Source organism: Ustilago hordei (assembly GCF_900519145.1).
Source record: "Ustilago hordei strain Uho2 genome assembly, contig: UHO2_contig_01, whole genome shotgun sequence".
Lineage (NCBI taxonomy): Eukaryota > Fungi > Basidiomycota > Ustilaginomycetes > Ustilaginales > Ustilaginaceae > Ustilago > Ustilago hordei.
This window is the reverse complement of record NW_024545270.1, coordinates 1,481,530-1,500,815: the sequence shown is the minus strand read 5'-3', so window position 1 is coordinate 1,500,815 and position 19,286 is coordinate 1,481,530. Positions and strand designations below refer to the sequence as shown.

At 48.5% G+C, this 19,286-nt stretch overlaps 1 protein-coding gene across 1 annotated transcript; it reads left to right on the top strand.

The window, feature by feature from the left end:
• Positions 1–8,515: 8,515 nt before the first annotated feature.
• On the top strand, positions 8,516–13,573 carry UHO2_00431 (uncharacterized protein; the record flags this gene model as incomplete). The annotated part of the gene is made up of 1 exon (XM_041557051.1): positions 8,516–13,573. The coding sequence occupies one exon, from the start codon at positions 8,516–8,518 to the stop codon at positions 13,571–13,573; it is 5,058 nt and encodes a 1,685-aa protein (XP_041412985.1).
• Positions 13,574–19,286: the final 5,713 nt, after the last annotated feature.

Below are 19,286 nucleotides of genomic sequence, written 5' to 3'. Positions count from 1 at the left end.
GTTAGTTTTTTCGGTGTCATGGGACCGGATGGCTGCGCAGGAAGAACTAGAATTATATGAAGAGACCATGCAGAGGAATCGATGATCGGGCAAATAGAGAGTTCTGACAGAGTTCAGTGAGATTGGTCATATCGAGACTCTACAACAGAATTTGTCAAGATTGGTAAGAGAGTGATCTTACTACAGAATTTGGTGGGATCAGTAGAGCCACACCCATATGACAGATCTTGTAGGAACTGATTAGAGGATGCCTCTATCACCGATCTCATGGTAGGAGGACAACAGACAAAGTAGGGCTTACCACCTGATGAAGTAGGGGCCCTATGTGACAATGAACTTGGTGTAATACAATGGGCACCATGGTTAGGGGCATGTTGAAAGAGGGGTGCACCTTACACTTGGATGAAGTGGGGGCGACCCTTATCAACAATGAAGTGACACTAGCTTTCCTCGACCACCAAGGAGCGGGAGAAAACTGTGCTCAACACAGAGGGTACACCTCTAGAGAGAAACGGAGCAGTGTCGCAGGCAACACTGCAAAGACATCTATATAACCATGCTTTCTTGTCATAGTAGTTGAGTGGATCCTCATCCACTCTACTTTACATTTATTAGCTATAACTTCAACACAAGTATACTTAGTAGTTTCTGCCAACAGTTGGAATTGCAGAGCATTGCATCTATCTGGTGCATGTGTTGTATCACCACTACTTGATGCCATCCAAAGGCAGTACTCTCTGTGGTCTGGATATCAATTGACACTAAAGGTGGTTTCATCCTGCAGTCTGGCCCTCTCGATCTTATACTAGGGGCAGTTGTCCACTGCGGTCTGGGGATCAACCAACTCAATCAATCATCAACACACTGGACACTCGTGTTGAGACAACATATTCATATCACTCTTCAGCATTGTAAGGAGTCCACCTGGACATTGATTGTGCCAAGCTACCTCTGGATGTAGTGTCCACAGCAGTTAGTCAAAATCTGTGATAACTCTCAGTTACAAGCTATATGAGTGAAAAATATTATAGAAGGCTTCTATAGCAGATTCCAGCAAGAACAGTAATAGAAGGCTTCTACAATAGATTTTGCTGAGGTTGGGTTTAATCGACCTTTACCATAGATTTCGGGTTTCTGGCATGCGACTGCTGGCAGTCGGAATTTGTTCAAACTCAGTGTTACAATCTATTCCAGCAGAAGAGATTGCAAAGAGCTCATACAATAGATCTCACCAAGGCTGCTCCTAGTCGGCTTTTACAGTAGATTCTGGGTTTCAGGCACACTGTCAGCGATCGCGTGCCTGAAACCCGAGATCTACCGGATCGATTGATTTCAACCAGTTTCAATGAACTCTCTTGAGTGTGCACCTGTCAGCCACTTTCACTAAGACTGCTTGGAGGCTGCTTACCTGATGAGTTTTGGCTAACCACTGTGAACACTTGGTCCAGTGGTAGCATGGCACAGTCTAGCTCCTGTCTGCTGCAGGAGGCCTTAGGGTAACATTGGCTCGATATGAGTGTTTGCAGTGTCGACAACCAGAGGGCGAAGTGAAGGGGAAAAACTGGACTGCAGTAGGGGTACTGCCTTTGGGGAATAGGTATCCAGACTGCAGTAACTACTGCCTACAGACGACGTCAGTGAGGGGTGATACAACACACCTGCTCAGATTAGTAGCAACAGCCTGTGATTGCAACTATGTGAAGGAACAACTAAGTATACATTACAGTTAGAGTATAGTTAGTTAAGAATGGAGTGGATACCAGATCCACTCATTCACTATGATGGAAGGGGCCTATATATATCTCAACACCATGGTGTTGACCTTGCCACAGCCTTCCTTCTTGACAAGGTGTGGCCTCTCTGTCCACCCCTGTCTACCTGGTGTCATGGGCCTGATTGCGCAGGAAGCAGGAAGACCCGACAGGTCATATGAAGGTAGCGCAGGAATCGAGGGATCGGATAGCTCGGTGGATTTACAGAAGAATTCAGTGAGATTGGTAGTAGACATGGTTCTATGACAGATCTCATCAGGATATGCCCAAATGAAGTTGATATCACAGATCCTACCAGAATCTGCAGAAAGTACAATAGTATGGTGGATTTCGCTGAGATCAGTGACAATGACATTTGTACGATGATTTCACATGTGAGAGGGACTATGCTCGCAAGTGAGGAGGATCGAGCACTGCCAAGACAGGGACCGAGCTCATGAAGCATGCAGACAGTTACCGCTCAGGGGCTCAGGAGATATGCAGACAAGAGAACCATTGCTGGTTGAAGGAAGAGGAGCTGTGTGGCAGGCACCAGCAAACAGGTCATGAGGAGGAGGAGCAGTATTGATGGAGTCGATACAGCTCAAGAAAGACAGGAGCAACAAGGCTTGATGAGGGGGAGGAGTCTCAGTGGAGACTCTGGTACAGTACTCGACAGCAAGGGTACTCTCTGCAGAGAGAGCCAGAGCAGTGTTGCTGGCAATGCTGTGAAGAGGTATATAACCATACCTTCTTGTCACAAATGGTTGAGTGGATTCCCATCCACTCTACACACAACATAACTAGTATTACTTCAGAAGCATAAGTATTCATTAGTTCAGTCAGCATAGTAGTAATCGATAGATTGCTCCTCATTGTAGTGCATGTGTTGTATCACTGCTCACTGACATCTGAAGGTGGTTCATAGCAAACCAGCAGTCTGGATAAAGATAGAACTGAAGGCAATCGTCCACTGCAGTCCAGGGATCACCTCAAGCGTTAGTTGACACACTGGACACTTGTGTCGATGCCACCAAGTATCACACTCACACCAGACCTTTGGTGTCATCATCAAGTTCACCAATGTCATATCATTATTGATTGTGCTGAGCTACCTCTGGATGGAGTGTCCACAGTGGTTAGTTGAAATCTGCAATAGCATTACTACAACTACAGATTCAAGTGAGAAAAGTGATAGAGAAGGCTCTATCACATATCTTACTAAGAATCGAAATACCACTAGCATTATCACATAACTCAACAGAATTGGTAATAGTACTGATACTACTACTGATCTCAGGTTTCAGGCGCGCGACTGCTGACACCTGGCTCCTACTCCAGTCCTATCCTCCCTGCTCCTACTCCCTTGCTGAAGCCATGATCCTCCTACACCAACTTCATCATGCTCAGGGGTTCTCTCCAACTTCATCAGGTGGTGAGCTCCCTTGCCCTCTGCTCCCAGTGGCTGATCCTGCAATCATGATGGATTGACCTCATCCCATTGTGGGACCAATTGGTCTGCTTCATCTTGGGCCAGTCTTGGTGAAACTTCCCAGGTCCCACCATCTTGACCATTCTCAATTAGGTTCACCAGGGCTCACTTGTTTGGCCATTCTTGATGAGATTGGTTGGAGCCCCTGGGTCTCGACCAGTCCCACTTCCTGTGCGCCAAGCTCATTTCGGCTGCTGCGCAGAAATGCACATTCATGATTTCTGCACTGGCCCTGTGACACGCACAACCGCTGAAAGTGCCTGTCACCGGAATGGAATTCCGTTCTCCAAGTCCAGAGCATTTGGGATTGAAAATCCTTTTACTTCAGTTTTGTGTGAATTGAGTACACCAGCTAAGGGACTAGCTGGTGTAGTGGTTTTACTGCTCACTATGTTTTGGTTTGGTTACCCGATTCCCGATCCCTGACATCGTCGACTGTGGTCCGGTTACCATTCAATCACTCAATTGTGCAGCTGTTGACATTACGGAAGTGTCAGGGGTCTCGCGCCTGAAACCTGATATCTGTAGTAGAAACGTGTCTAGTACAGATCCTGTCAAGATATGTGGTAAGTGCCATGTATTATTATACTTGTTGAGATCTGTTGTAGAAGGCCTCTATGACTTTTCTTGCTTGCTTATGTGATAGGTTGATTGCTATTGCAGATTTTGGCTGACCACTGTGGACACTCTGTCCAGAGGTAGCTCAGCATGATCAATAACTATAGGAACTTTGTAATGAAACCAAGGTCTGGTGTGAATGATGTTGTTGGAGCTGACATGAGTGTCCAGTGTGTTGACTGAGTGCTTGAGGTGATTCCCAGACTGCAGTGGATGACTGCCTTTGGTTTCTAATGATTGAGAGAGCTGGACCACAGTATAAACCACCTTTGGTGTTGATCAATATCTGGACTGCAGTTAATACTGCCTTCAGATGATGTCAATGAGCAGTGATACAACACATGCACTACAATAGAAGCAATGTCTTGCAATTGCTACTGTTGACAAACTACTAAGTATACTTATGTGAAAGTGATAGCTAGTATGATATGCTGTGGAGTGGATGCCGATCCACTCACTGGCTATGACGAGGAACATGGTTATATACCATCCTTGCAGTGTCACCTGCGATGCTGCTCCTGTTCTGGGAGGCCTCTTCAACCCTGCTCCTCCTCCTTGTCCCTCCTATCCTCTCCTTCCACCTTGTGATGTCGTTTGTTGGCACCGCTTCTCTCGCCTTCTGTGGATGGATGGTCCTCTTGCAGCCCCATCATCTTCAGGGGCCAGTCCCACTTCATCTGAGTGGCAACTCACACCCTTTCATCACCCTCCTGTCATTGGCACCCACCTGCTTGCACCAACTTCACCATCATGCAAGGCCCCTACTTCATCCAGTGGTGACCTCTCCCTTGTTTGTTATCCTCCTCTTGCCATATTGGCAATAGAGGCACCTCTCAAACCAATTCTTGTGAGGTCTGTCATATGAGCATGGTATTACCATTCCTACTGAACTCTGTAGTAACTACCTTGTTCCTACCAATCCTGACAAGTTCTGCCATAGAGCCTTTGGTTCTACCAATCTCACTGAGCTTTGTCAGAACTCTCCTTTTGCCCGATCCACGATTATCACGCAAGGTCACTTCATATGAATCCGTTTCCTGCGCATCCATCCAGTCCTGTGACAGGAAGCTCGTTGTCATGGGACTGGATGCGCTGGAAGCAGGAAGACCTGTCAAGTCATATAAAGGAGAGCACAGGAATCAAGGAATCAGGCAGATTGTGGGATTTGCAGTAGAGTTCACTGAGATCTGTAGTAGAAACAGCTCTATGGCAAATCTTGCCTAGATTGGCACAAGCAAAGTGTCACGGCAGCCGGTCGGCCGAAATGGAGTCTGCGCCATCTGCGCAGACAGAGAGGTTAAAATGGTTGAAGGGCTGCATAAGAACCTGACTCGGCAGTTCCCAAGGAGATCCAGTAGGAGACCGTAACTCACTGGATATTGGGGACTACTGGTGGCAGGAACAGATGGGAGGGTTGTCGAGCAACACCACTCTGTGGTACACATGGGAAGTCATTGTCATTGATCAATGATGATCAGACATGTGATGAATTGCTAGGGAACAATCACTCTGGAAGTGTAGTTGGTTTGGCAGCTTGGGAAGGTGCTGAAGTCAGCCTTACCAAGCAAGCCCTGAGCAGTGCCACACGCAGGTCATGTGGTGGTGCCAGATCATGTCCTTGATACAGTGTTGTATATATACTATCTCCCCATGCTATTGGATGAGCAGAGACTCATCCACTCTACAAAACTTTCACAGTTATCATAGCCATACGTTCTACTACACGAACAGTAACATTCTTTCTACATCGCACATCGCAATATCATCTATTGTGATCATTGCAAGTCTGAGCCTTCGTCATCGAATGAAGAGTATTGTAAACGATGTCGTCGACACCTACATCAGCACTGTAGCACCTCAACTACAGGCAGAACCTCCACTGCGGGCCTGGAACCTCTACCAGTCCCTATAACCTAACTGCTGCCAGCAACAATGACCAAGCACTAGCTCCATCACTAACAGTGCTACATTGACATCTCGACACTTGTGCCAATGTTGCACTACACCATTGCTAGGAGCTGACCTTGTCACATTACCTCTGTACAGAGTGCCAACAGCAGTTAGTCAACATCCATTCCCCAGGCCTCACTCATTGGGTATCATGGGTAACCATTCAGGAGAGCCTCCTCATCGGTTCTCCAAGAAGTACACTCAGTCTACCCACCCTATCGGAACTCACTGAGTTCCACTGAGACGGCCCATTCCGCAGGGAGTCGGGTGTTAGGCACACGACCACTGACACAAAGATGGTACCATGAATCCTGCCAGGATCTGTAGTAAACATGATTGTATGACAGATCCTGCAGAGATTAGTGGCAAGGATGATCATATGACAGATCCTGCAGAGACTAGTGGCAAGGACATGTGAGGTTGCCACTGAATAAGGTAGAGGCCCTACAAGACAATGAAATTGGCATAAGAGGATGGGTGCCAGAGTCAGGAGGTAGATGAAATAGGGGGGTGCATTGCCACAAGGATGAAGTGGGGCAAACCCTATCAACAATGAGATGGTGCTGGCTCTCCTCGACCCAGGAGCAGGAGAAGCAGGGCCTGGTAAGGAGGAGACACCTTGGTAGAGACCTCTACCACAGTACTCAATGAAGAGGGTACTCTCTGGAGAGAGAGCTGGAGCAGAGCCACAGGCAACACTGCAAAGATGTATATAACCATACCTTCTTGTCATAAGTGGTTGAGTGGATCCCCATCCACTCTACACCATACATTACTAGTTATCACTTCATCATAAGTATACTTAGTAGTTTCCATCAGCAAGTTGCAATCACAATTGATTGCTTCCATTGTAGCACATGTGTTGTATCACCACTCACTGACAATCCAAAGGCAGTTCATAGTAACCTGTGGTCCAGATAACAATCAACAATGAAGGTGGTTCATAGTAACCTGCAGTCCAGCTCATGATCATAGAACCAAAGGCAGTCATCCACTGTGGTCTGGGAATCACCTCAAGCACTCAGTCAACACACTGGACACTTGTGTTGGCTCCAACAACATCATTCACACCAGACCTTGGTGTCATTACAAAGTTCCTATAGTTATTGATCATGCCAAGCTACCTCTGGATGGAGTGTCCACAGCAGTTAGTCGAAACCTGCAATAGCAAACAATCTATCACAGATTCAAACAAGGAAAATCATAGAGGCCTTTCTATGACATATTTCAACAAGAACAATAATACACAGCATTTTTACTACAGATCTCAATATGATTGGTAGTAGTACTCATTCTACCACAGATTTCAGGTTTCTGGTGTGTGACCTCTGACACTTGTGTGAAGACAGACGCTGTTGCACCACACCCTGGTGTAGTCTCAAGTAGGTTTGCTAGGACCTTGATCATGCTGTGCTACCACTGGACAAAGTGTCCACAGCAGTTAGTCAGAATCCATTGTAAATCTGTGTTACAATCCATTCCAGCAAGAAAGATCATAAAAGGCTTATACAATAGATATCACCAAGAAAGATCCCAGTAGGCTTTTACAATAGATTTCAGGTTCCAGGCATGCAACTGCTGACACTTCGCAGACATAGACATAGAGTAGGGGATTTCAATTTAATTATTTTTTTCAAAAACTCAAGTTTTTGTTGAGTTTTCACTTGCATTGAATATTCATTACTTACATAAGCTCTGCCATTTTGAAAAATACTCCAGTTTCTGAAAACACTGCTTCAGCAGTACTCATGCAGCAGAGTTTTCAAAATTGGACCTAAGTTTTCACTCACAAGATGTTGCACATGTTCTCATCACACAAATGCCTCCACTTTTCCTGCACAGCTTGTTTTGCATGAATCCACAGTGTCAATAATGACTGTATCTATTTTGATTGTGTGACAAGAGTGTCAAAGATGGTGGAGCTACAAGGTGGTTTGGATTCTGGAACTGCTTCATTTTCTGGCTGACACTTCATTTTCCAGCCAACACTGCCCTCCCTTGGTTGGTTTTTAAAAACTCACCCTCTGAAAACTCAGCTTACATTTGGGGTCACCAATTTCCTGAGCCTTTTTGAGTATTGGAATACTCTAGTTTTCAAGGGCAAAAAAAAAACTGAAACCCCCTATTGAGCGGGTTGTGATGCGTGTGGCCCAGCTCGGATGTGCACGCCATGTCACATGCAGCACACGGTTTGTTCGAGAGCGGGGCAAGCCAACAAGGTGACATGCGTGCGTGTGTGTGCGTGTGTGTGCGTCTCTCGAGCCTTGTTTCTTCTGTTGTGTGATGTGCAGGCGAACTGACTTGTTCTTCTGCCTCTCACTCATCGGAACAGCCGACGCACACACCTTCTGCATCCACCATCTGTCACTTCTCTACCTCCCACGCTACAAGCAAGTGTAGCTGCTGCTAACTTAACGTCAAATTAGTCTCCACCTGCACAGCTCAGCAGACCACGAGATCTCCCAGCTGCTGCAACTCCCGCCAACCATCGCGCAGCCACTTGCATCAAGCAGTAGCGCTTCTGCTTCTCTTCCACCCACATCTTCTTGTAGCTCAGCCACCGTCAAGCGACAAGCCTAGAGCTTAGCCTCAGCTTCATAGGGGCAATTGCGGCTGTGAATACATTATTCAAGGATCCTCTTCTCCCCGTTGCTTCTGGGCCGTTGTCTTCATTTCGTCGTTAACTTGGGCATCAACCTCACGCATGTCATCCTCGCATATACTCACAGACGGCGAGGCCTCGTCTCAGCGTGCCTCCATCTCCAGCGATCATTCCGAGATTCCTTCCAATTCCCAAGCTGGCAAACATGCTTCCCCTTCCAACGATCCAGTAGCGCTTCCGTCTACCTCGACCGGCGATGCTCCATCACCAAACACACAACCCATAGCTGAGCTCGACGCCGACTCACAACCCTCCCTCCACGGTGACCACCCTACCATCCGTGCTCATGGCCTCCATCTGATCTCGAGACCCAACACCGCCAGCACCACAGCTTCCTTCGCCTCCGCCCTTGCAGAGCCGCCAGCACGACCTTCCATCGCAAGTGCTTCCAGCTCACGTCACACCTCCCCCAAGAAGTCTGGCCCGTCACGCATTGGGAGAAGCTTCGAAGCTCTGCTAGCCTCCGACGAGACTTACGTCTTGAAAGAAAGATCAAAGGTAGCCCTGGACACTGAAGATAGCCTCGACAGTCGCAACGGTCTTACACCAGTACCCGCCTTGCTTGGGTCCCCATCTGGTTCGAATAGGGTCATTGTCGAACGTCGAAGGCAACGCTCCTCGTCATCATTGACAAGCAACGGCATTGACGACATCGACGAAGAGCGAGCGGACGTGATACCACGTCCACCAGACGCCGCCGTCTTCCAATCATCTTTGCAGCAGCCTAAGCCTCAGCCATCGACTTCCACTTCGACTAGCACCGTACACCGATCGATATCGAGAGGAATCAGCGCCAACGGCAGCAAACCACCAGCTTCACCAGACAGGACTACCTCGCTGCAACGTCGTCTGGCTGCCTCGCCGAGCGCAGTCTCCACCGCTTCGACACGAAAGGCAGCACCCATGTCGGCTATGCCTGGCTTAATGCTCCCTCCTGAAAGCGAATCACCAGGACGAGCACGCCCCCGACTCAGCAACAGTCTTGGCCTTGAGCAAGAGATCAACAGCACATACGCTGCCGATCAAGGGAACTCGATGGGATCCTTCCGACAGCAAATGAAGAAGACCAGCGGCTTCTTGCGCAAGCTGCGTAAAGACAACACGCCAGTACGCCGCGAGAAGGATGCTGCCAAGCACAGCGGCTCTGGCTCACCAGGAGCTGCCTACTCGATCGGCTCTAACCCGTCTGCCACCTCTCTGGGCCGCAGCGAGGGGACCATAGGGGCCACGACCTTGGGTCGAAGGGAAAGCAAGGCAAGCGTGCTCAGCGGCTCATCTGCCACCGGCAGTACGTCGCATTCGATGTACAAGCAAAGCGCGCTCTTCACGTCCACAGAAGGGGTCGCTGTTCCCAGCATCCCAGAGCGATTCATGCAGCACTCGAGCAGCGTTAGCTCGCATATAACGGCCCCATTGACAGATGTCGAGCCTGCAATGTCAGAGCGAAATCCTGGCGTAGCTGCGGATCAGCAAGAATTGGCTCCATCAGTCAGGTCCGGACTGCGCGTGCCATCAGCACCTGCGACCATTACCGAGTGGGGTTTGGCGGCCAAGGTCCCGTTGCCTCAACGTTCGAGCTGGCAAGGACACGATCGACTCAAGTCGCTCGGATCGAGTGACTCGAGTGGTGCCATTCGCTTGGCTGTTCAGCAACTCGAGTCGCACATGGATGACGCACTTAAGGAAGACCAAGCTCAGAAAATCCAAGTAGCTGTGCCGAAACAGGTATCGAAGCCCAAACAACAATGGGGACCGTCTCCGCAGCTACCGGATCTCGACATCGAGCACTACAGAGAGAGATCGGGCAGCTTCATCGAGGAGTCGGATCTTGTGTCTTCCGAAGGGTATGATCACAAGGCGTCCTATCCCACAACACCAGTTACAGCGGATTCTTATCCCGACAACACTAGGAACGGCCGTGAGGGAGTCGCAGCTACTGGTCTCGGCATCGTGGCTGGCGCGAATTTTCCTGGTGCCGCGGCAGGCAAGGCAGTTGAGAATGGCGCGGGCGAGGCTGCAACTATCAAGGCACCAAGCAAACCCAAACCCCCGCCGTTGGTCGGAATGCTTAGACGATCCAGTGCATCGAATAGCGCTGAGTCGCCAAAGGACCTTTCCAGCTCAGCTCGAAGCAGTCAGCGTAACTCGATCGATCCTGTTGCCGAGATTCAGGTGCCACGCCGCACTGCTCATTCCGGTGCTAGCTTGACCAGCGTCCGCTCGTTTGAGACGGCGGCTGAGAGTGCAGGTCTTGATAGCGCAGATCCGAAAGTCACCTCGTTCATTTTGCCCAACGGTAAAAAGCTATCTGATCCGATTAAAGCCTCTTACGAGCAGGCCAACGGCCTTGAGGGCTCGCCCCTGGTCAAGGAAGGGCAGCGACTTCCACGGCCTCCGCAAGCGGACGGCAAGAACGGTGCCAACATCGCTGATGTATCTAGCCACGGTGTTGACGCTGATAACAACGAAGATCAGGAGCAGAGCATTCGCCTGGTGACCAAGTGCTCTAACACCGAGGATCTCAACGCGGAATCCAGCCCACTCGAATTAGGCTCTACTACAATCATTACAGTTCCCGCATCGCCAGGCATGGGTTCAACAGCACTACCCAAGATGGTCGATCTGTCTGAGCAATCTTTCCTTCGTCCAGGACGTAATGGTAGCATTAGTCGCGGGTACTCCGCATCTTCGAGTTCTGTCAGAGCTGGTAGCGGATCCCTACTTCGAACTCCATCTGTACGAAGAAGCCCTTCGCCAATCTCATCGCCGACATCTGCCAGAACGAGCTTTGACGGGGCTCCACGGTCAGTGACGAATGACGACATGGTTGCGACACCTACCGTAGCTGCATCCGCACAAGAGCTGGCGACAAAGTGCTGGGAAGAAGAGCCGGCTGTCTTGAAGCGAGAGAAGATCGCAGAGTGGTTGGGAGGGTTGGGTTTGGTCAACCGTGCAGCGCGCACGTACTACTTTGCCAACTTTGACTTTAGTGGGCTGAGGCTGGATGTTGCTTTCCGTAGACTCTGCGATAAGCTGTTCTTGAGGGCGGAGACGCAGCAGATCGATCGTATCTTGTCTGCCTTTTCGCAGCGGTACTACGAGTGTAATCCGGACTCGGTGTTTGGGAGCTCGGATGTGATTCATTCGGTTGTCTTCAGTATTCTGTTGCTTAACACTGATCTTCATATCGCAAAGCTGCAGGAGAGAATGACAAGGCAGCAATTCGTACGGAACACACTTAGCGCTATTGCAGAGAGCAGCACTGATGCGCCCACGGTTCATGCACAGGATGATGGGAGGAGCAGTTTCAGTCATGCTCATAACGATGTGACTCGGAGTATGGATGCTTTCCCTCAAACTGTCTCTGCTCAGCATCGGAACAGCATCAGTAGCTATCTGGGTAGTCGATCTAAACAAACATCAAGCTCAACGAATTTGGAATCGTCTTCAGACGCTCAGCATCCGGATAGCTCTAGACCGGGCACTGCTATGAGCGGTAACAAGAGTAGAGATGCGGAGATAGAGAAAATGCTTAAAGATATCTATGCTGCGGTCAAGAACGAGCGGATTTTGCTGCCCAGTCCAGAGGGAGGGAGTGGAACGGTGGCTGCTGGAAGAACATCTGGTACTTTCGCGCCTAATGGAGGAAGGAGGAAGGTTGGAAAGGGTAGTGATCGGATGACTGCGCTCAAGAGGGGTTCTATTAGGGGTATTCAGGGGCTGTTAGGTGGAATGGGGTCCAATCCATCCCTAGTGGAATCCTCGGTCAATCCCAACCCGATAAGGTCTTCGGTCGATCCTTGGGGTCGCACTGCACAGTCTTTGGGTGTGTCGAGTGGGGATCGTATGCTGCCTCCGCTGCCTAGCATTACGCCAGGCTTTGCTAGCACTTTGACGCAAACTATCATCAAGGAGTCGATGAAGGAAGAAGCTGCAGCAAGCGGCACCGTCAATTCTTCGTCTAGCAAGGCTGAGAATGCGGTGGACGAGGAAGAGGATGACGATAAGTTGGCACTCGCAGGTCCACCGTGGGCAAAAGAAGGTAGTCTGACACGAAAGCATTACTGGGAGGCAACCGGAAAGCGCGCGAAGGATAAAGCATGGACGGAAGTGTTTGTGGTCGTTTCTAAGGGTACGCTGTCCATGTTTAGGTTCGATAGTGGGTCTTCTTCAGCTTCTACCGGTACATCGTCCAAGGCGAAAAGTCAACGTTCAGCAGCAGGAGCTGGGATAGGTGGAGGCAATTGGCTTTCCAACGCCACTTGTTTGGGTGAGATTCCTCTCGCTCATTCCCTCGCAAACGCACTTCCGCCTCCGGGGTATAACAAAAATCGACCGCATGTCTTTGCGCTTACATTGCCAGGTGGGGAGGTGTACTTCTTTCAAACCGGTCACGAGGAGTTGGTGAATGAGTGGGTTAGCACGTGCAACTATTGGGCTGCTCGACAATCGAAAGAGCCTCTAGCGGGTGGTGTTAGTAATATGGAGTATGGCTGGAACAAGGTTTTGCCTCAACCTAGTGAGGATGAGTTTGAGGAGCTGGACTCCTTTGGCGATTCCTCGATGTCTCAGCATCAGTATCAGCAAGCAGACGCAAGGAGCATTAAAAGTGGAAAGAGCTCAAAGAGGAAAGGTTATTCGTCTCCTTCTCCCTCCAGTCGCGATCTCAACAGCGGTCTCAGCTCGGCCGCTCCTTCGATTAGCACCTCCAACAACGCAGGATTCATGTCGAACGAACGAACATTCATAAACGAATGGCAAACTCCCCAACTCCCCACCGTACCCTCCACACTCAGTGAAGAAAGGCAACTGGCACGATTGGAAAAGCAGGTGGCAACAATTGTAAGCGAGTTGACCCTTCACAACGAGCTCCGACAACCAATGCTTCAACTCTACTCCCCTCGTGGAGCAAATTACAACAAAGCATTGGCCAATTGGGAGCGAAAGAGCAACCATCTTTTGCAGGAGCTGGTTAAATACCAGTCCCACGTAGAGGCGCTCAAGAGGAGTGGAGATTTGAAGGCAGAAAGAAGGGCGAAGAGGGAGGTGGAGGGAATGATCGAGGATGGTGATGCTATGTTGGCTGAGCTTACAATTTAGCGTTTTGCAATGTCACAGAAGGGGTATCTGAGTTTTTGCGTTTTTAAAAACCCGGGTTTTTTGAAAAACGCGCTTTTCAAAAAAAAAAAACGCAAAAGCTTACATAAGCTGCGCCAAACCAAAGAAAATAAAATAAAAATAAAAAATAAACAGGGGGTTTCAAGTTTTTTTTTTTTATTTTTATTTTATTTTATTTTTTTTTTTTTTTGGAAACTCATGTTTTTTTTTGAGTTTTCACTTGTGTCGAATATTCATTTCTTATGTAAGCTCTGCCATTTTGGAAAATACTCTAATTTTTGAAAACACTGCTTCAGCTGGACAGTTGTGGCAGCATTTTCAGAATTGGACCTGAGTCTTCACTCACATGATGTTGCACATGATGCTGCACATGATTTACTTGCACAAATACCTCCACATTTCCCATGCAGCTTTCTTTGCATGAACCCTTTCATCTGTGCAAAACCCTTTCACTTGACTCCTCTCCTTGTCCCTTTCTGCACAAAGTAGAAGTCTCTTTTTGTTTAGCCACCACCTTACAACTGTCAGGGGTCTCGCGCCTGAAACCCAGGTCAGTCTGTCGAGATACTCGGTGACTATCAAACTGTGCAACAGCTATTGTCTCAGTATCAGTCTCGACGAGCTAGTTGCTCAGCAACTATCAAGTTGCACAATGGGTGGCATTCATAGTATATACTATCATAGGTTTCGGCTGACCTCTGTGGACACTCCATTCAGGGGTAGCTTGGCACAATCAATATCAATACATAGGTTATGTTGACACCAAGATCTGGTGTGAGTGTTGATGATGATGAGGTTGATGGTGTTGGTGATAAGGTTGGTGGCATCAACACAAGTGTCCAGTGTGTTGACTGATGCTTGGAGTGATCCCCAGACTGCAGTGGACTACTGCCTTCAGTTCTATCTTAATCCAGACCACTGGTTTGCTATGAACTGCCTTTGGACATCAGGTAGTGGTGGTACAACACACACACTACAAGGAGGAGCAATCTATCAATTACTACTATGCTGACTGAACTAATGAATACTTATGCTTCTGAAGTAATACTAGTTATGTTGTGTGTAGAGTGGATGGGAATCCACTCAACCATTTGTGACAAGAAGGTATGGTTATATACCTCTTCACAGCATTGCCAGCAACACTGCTCTGGCTCTCTCTGCAGAGAGTACCCTTGCTGTCGAGTACTGTACCAGAGTCTCCACTGAGACTCCTCCCCCTCATCAAGCCTTGTTGCTCCTGTCTTTCTTGAGCTGTATCGACTCCATCAATACTGCTCCTCCTCCTCATGACCTGTTTGCTGGTGCCTGCCACACAGCTCCTCTTCCTTCAACCAGCAATGGTTCTCTTGTCTGCATATCTCCTGAGCCCCTGAGCGGTAACTGTCTGCATGCTTCATGAGCTCGGTCCCTGTCTTGGCAGTGCTCGATCCTCCTCACTTGCGAGCATAGTCCCTCTCACATGTGAAATCATCGTACAAATGTCATTGTCACTGATCTCAGCGAAATCCACCATACTATTGTACTTTCTGCAGATTCTGGTAGGATCTGTGATATCAACTTCATTTGGGCATATCCTGATGAGATCTGTCATAGAACCATGTCTACTACCAATCTCACTGAATTCTTCTGTAAATCCACCGAGCTATCCGATCCCTCGATTCCTGCGCTACCTTCATATGACCTGTCGGGTCTTCCTGCTTCCTGCGCAATCAGGCCCATGACACCAGGTAGACAGGGGTGGACAGAGAGGCCACACCTTGTCAAGAAGGAAGGCTGTGGCAAGGTCAACACCATGGTGTTGAGATATATATAGGCCCCTTCCATCATAGTGAATGAGTGGATCTGGTATCCACTCCATTCTTAACTAACTATACTCTAACTGTAATGTATACTTAGTTGTTCCTTCACATAGTTGCAATCACAGGCTGTTGCTACTAATCTGAGCAGGTGTGTTGTATCACCCCTCACTGACGTCGTCTGTAGGCAGTAGTTACTGCAGTCTGGATACCTATTCCCCAAAGGCAGTACCCCTACTGCAGTCCAGTTTTTCCCCTTCACTTCGCCCTCTGGTTGTCGACACTGCAAACACTCATATCGAGCCAATGTTACCCTAAGGCCTCCTGCAGCAGACAGGAGCTAGACTGTGCCATGCTACCACTGGACCAAGTGTTCACAGTGGTTAGCCAAAACTCATCAGGTAAGCAGCCTCCAAGCAGTCTTAGTGAAAGTGGCTGACAGGTGCACACTCAAGAGAGTTCATTGAAACTGGTTGAAATCAATCGATCCGGTAGATCTCGGGTTTCAGGCACGCGATCGCTGACAGTGTGCCTGAAACCCAGAATCTACTGTAAAAGCCGACTAGGAGCAGCCTTGGTGAGATCTATTGTATGAGCTCTTTGCAATCTCTTCTGCTGGAATAGATTGTAACACTGAGTTTGAACAAATTCCGACTGCCAGCAGTCGCATGCCAGAAACCCGAAATCTATGGTAAAGGTCGATTAAACCCAACCTCAGCAAAATCTATTGTAGAAGCCTTCTATTACTGTTCTTGCTGGAATCTGCTATAGAAGCCTTCTATAATATTTTTCACTCATATAGCTTGTAACTGAGAGTTATCACAGATTTTGACTAACTGCTGTGGACACTACATCCAGAGGTAGCTTGGCACAATCAATGTCCAGGTGGACTCCTTACAATGCTGAAGAGTGATATGAATATGTTGTCTCAACACGAGTGTCCAGTGTGTTGATGATTGATTGAGTTGGTTGATCCCCAGACCGCAGTGGACAACTGCCCCTAGTATAAGATCGAGAGGGCCAGACTGCAGGATGAAACCACCTTTAGTGTCAATTGATATCCAGACCACAGAGAGTACTGCCTTTGGATGGCATCAAGTAGTGGTGATACAACACATGCACCAGATAGATGCAATGCTCTGCAATTCCAACTGTTGGCAGAAACTACTAAGTATACTTGTGTTGAAGTTATAGCTAATAAATGTAAAGTAGAGTGGATGAGGATCCACTCAACTACTATGACAAGAAAGCATGGTTATATAGATGTCTTTGCAGTGTTGCCTGCGACACTGCTCCGTTTCTCTCTAGAGGTGTACCCTCTGTGTTGAGCACAGTTTTCTCCCGCTCCTTGGTGGTCGAGGAAAGCTAGTGTCACTTCATTGTTGATAAGGGTCGCCCCCACTTCATCCAAGTGTAAGGTGCACCCCTCTTTCAACATGCCCCTAACCATGGTGCCCATTGTATTACACCAAGTTCATTGTCACATAGGGCCCCTACTTCATCAGGTGGTAAGCCCTACTTTGTCTGTTGTCCTCCTACCATGAGATCGGTGATAGAGGCATCCTCTAATCAGTTCCTACAAGATCTGTCATATGGGTGTGGCTCTACTGATCCCACCAAATTCTGTAGTAAGATCACTCTCTTACCAATCTTGACAAATTCTGTTGTAGAGTCTCGATATGACCAATCTCACTGAACTCTGTCAGAACTCTCTATTTGCCCGATCATCGATTCCTCTGCATGGTCTCTTCATATAATTCTAGTTCTTCCTGCGCAGCCATCCGGTCCCATGACACCGAAAAAACTAACCGCTGTGGGCACTCTGTCCAGTGGTAGCGCGGTGTAAGAGGTCGTGCCCCTGAAACCAGATTGTGTGTTTCCAGTTGTCCTCGGTGAGATCACCTGAGCAAGCCCTATTTGGTTTGTTGTGGACACTCTGTCCTGTGGTAGCACAACATGATCAAGGTCCTAGCAAACCTACTTGAGACTACACCAGGCTGTGTGTCATAGGGCCGGATGCACAGAAGCGGGAAGAACGGAGGTCATATGAAGAGGAGCACAGAAATCACAGGATTGGGCAAAATAAGGGTTACAGCAGAGTTCATTGAGATCTGTAGTAGAGGGGCTCTATGACAGATCTCGCCCAAATCAGCATGAGTGGGGTCATATCACAAATCCCACCAAATTCAGTAATATCTAGATCATAGGATAGATCTCACTGTAGCTGGCAAGATCATGCCAATACTCACAGGCCACACAGGCAGGACAAGGTGTTGTAAGCATTGGGTCCATCACCCAGATGAAGCAGGGGACCAACCAAATGATGAACTTGGATCAGGAGGGTGGTGTCATGGGCCTGGATGCTCAAGAAGCAGGAGGGTCATGGGTTCATATGGATGGAGCACAGGTATCGAAGATCTAGTCGAGATCAAAAAAAAAAAAAAAAAAAAAAAAACCATGGACTCCTATGGACTCACATGCAAAGGAGGGCCAAGCACAGCCACGAGGAGGACCAAGCTCAAGGAGCAGGCACAGCCACGAAGAGGACCAAGCTCAAGGAGCATGCAGATGGTTACCACTCAGGGGCTCGAGAGACAAGAGCCAAAGGAACTGTCACTGATCAAAGGAGGAGGAGCAGTGTCGAAGGAGTCGACACCAGGTCATGAGGAGGAGGAGCAGTGTCGAAGGAGTCAACATCAGGTCATGAGGAGGAGGAGCAGTGTCGAAGGAGTCGACACCAGGTCATGAGGAGGAGGAGCAGTGTCAAAGGAGCCGACACAGCTCAAGAGGCACAGGGGTGCCAAGCAGGAGAGGCCCCTGAGCAGTACTCGATGAAGAAGGTACTCTCTGGAGAGAGAGCAGGAGCAGCATCGCTGGCGATGCTGAGAAGAGGTATATAACCATGCTTTCTCATCATCATAGGTCGAGTGGATCCTCATCCACTCTACTCACCATACAACTAGTCAATACTTTAGAAACACAAGTACTCATTAGTTACAGTCAGCATAGCAGCAATCTATCAAGGTTGCTCCTCATCATAGTGTGTGTGTTGTATCACCACTACCTGACATCCGAAGGCGCCCATAGCAGGTTAGCGGTCCGGATATAGATAGAACCGAAGGCAGTAGTCCACTGCGGTCTGGGGATCACTTCAAGCATCAAGTCAACACACTGGACACTCATGTTGACAACACCAACCTTATCACCAATACCATCAACCTCATTATCATCGACATCACCAATCTTATCACCAACACCATCAACCTCATTATCATCGACATCACCAATCTCATCACCAACACCATCAACCTCATCATCATCAACACTCACACCAGACCTTGGTGTCATCATAACATTGATATTGATCGTGCCGAGCTACCCCTGAACGGAGTGTCCACAGAGGTCAGCCGAAACCTACGATAGTATATACAATGAACGCCACCTGCTGTCACTGCACAACTTGATAGTCACCGATACCGAGACAATAGCTGTCGCACAGTTTGATAGTCACCGAGTATCTCGACAGACCGATCTGGGTTTCAGGCGCGAGACCCCTGACAGGTGGGTGAGATGAAGAAAGGAGATGAGTCGCCACCCAGATGAAGTGGGACTGGCCCCTATCAAGGATAAAGCAGCATGAGGGACATCCATCTGCACACAGTGAGAGAAGCAGCATCAATGGACAGTACCACAAGATGGATGGAAAGGGTAGGAGGGGCAAGGAGGAGGAGTAGTGTTGAAGAGACCTCCCAGAGTAGGAGCAGTGTCACAGACAATGCTGCAGGAGTGGATATATAACCATGCTCCTCATCATAGCAAGTGAGTGGATCTCCATCCACTCTACACCATATCATACTAGTTATAACTTCCACATAAGTATACTTAGTAGTTTGTCAACA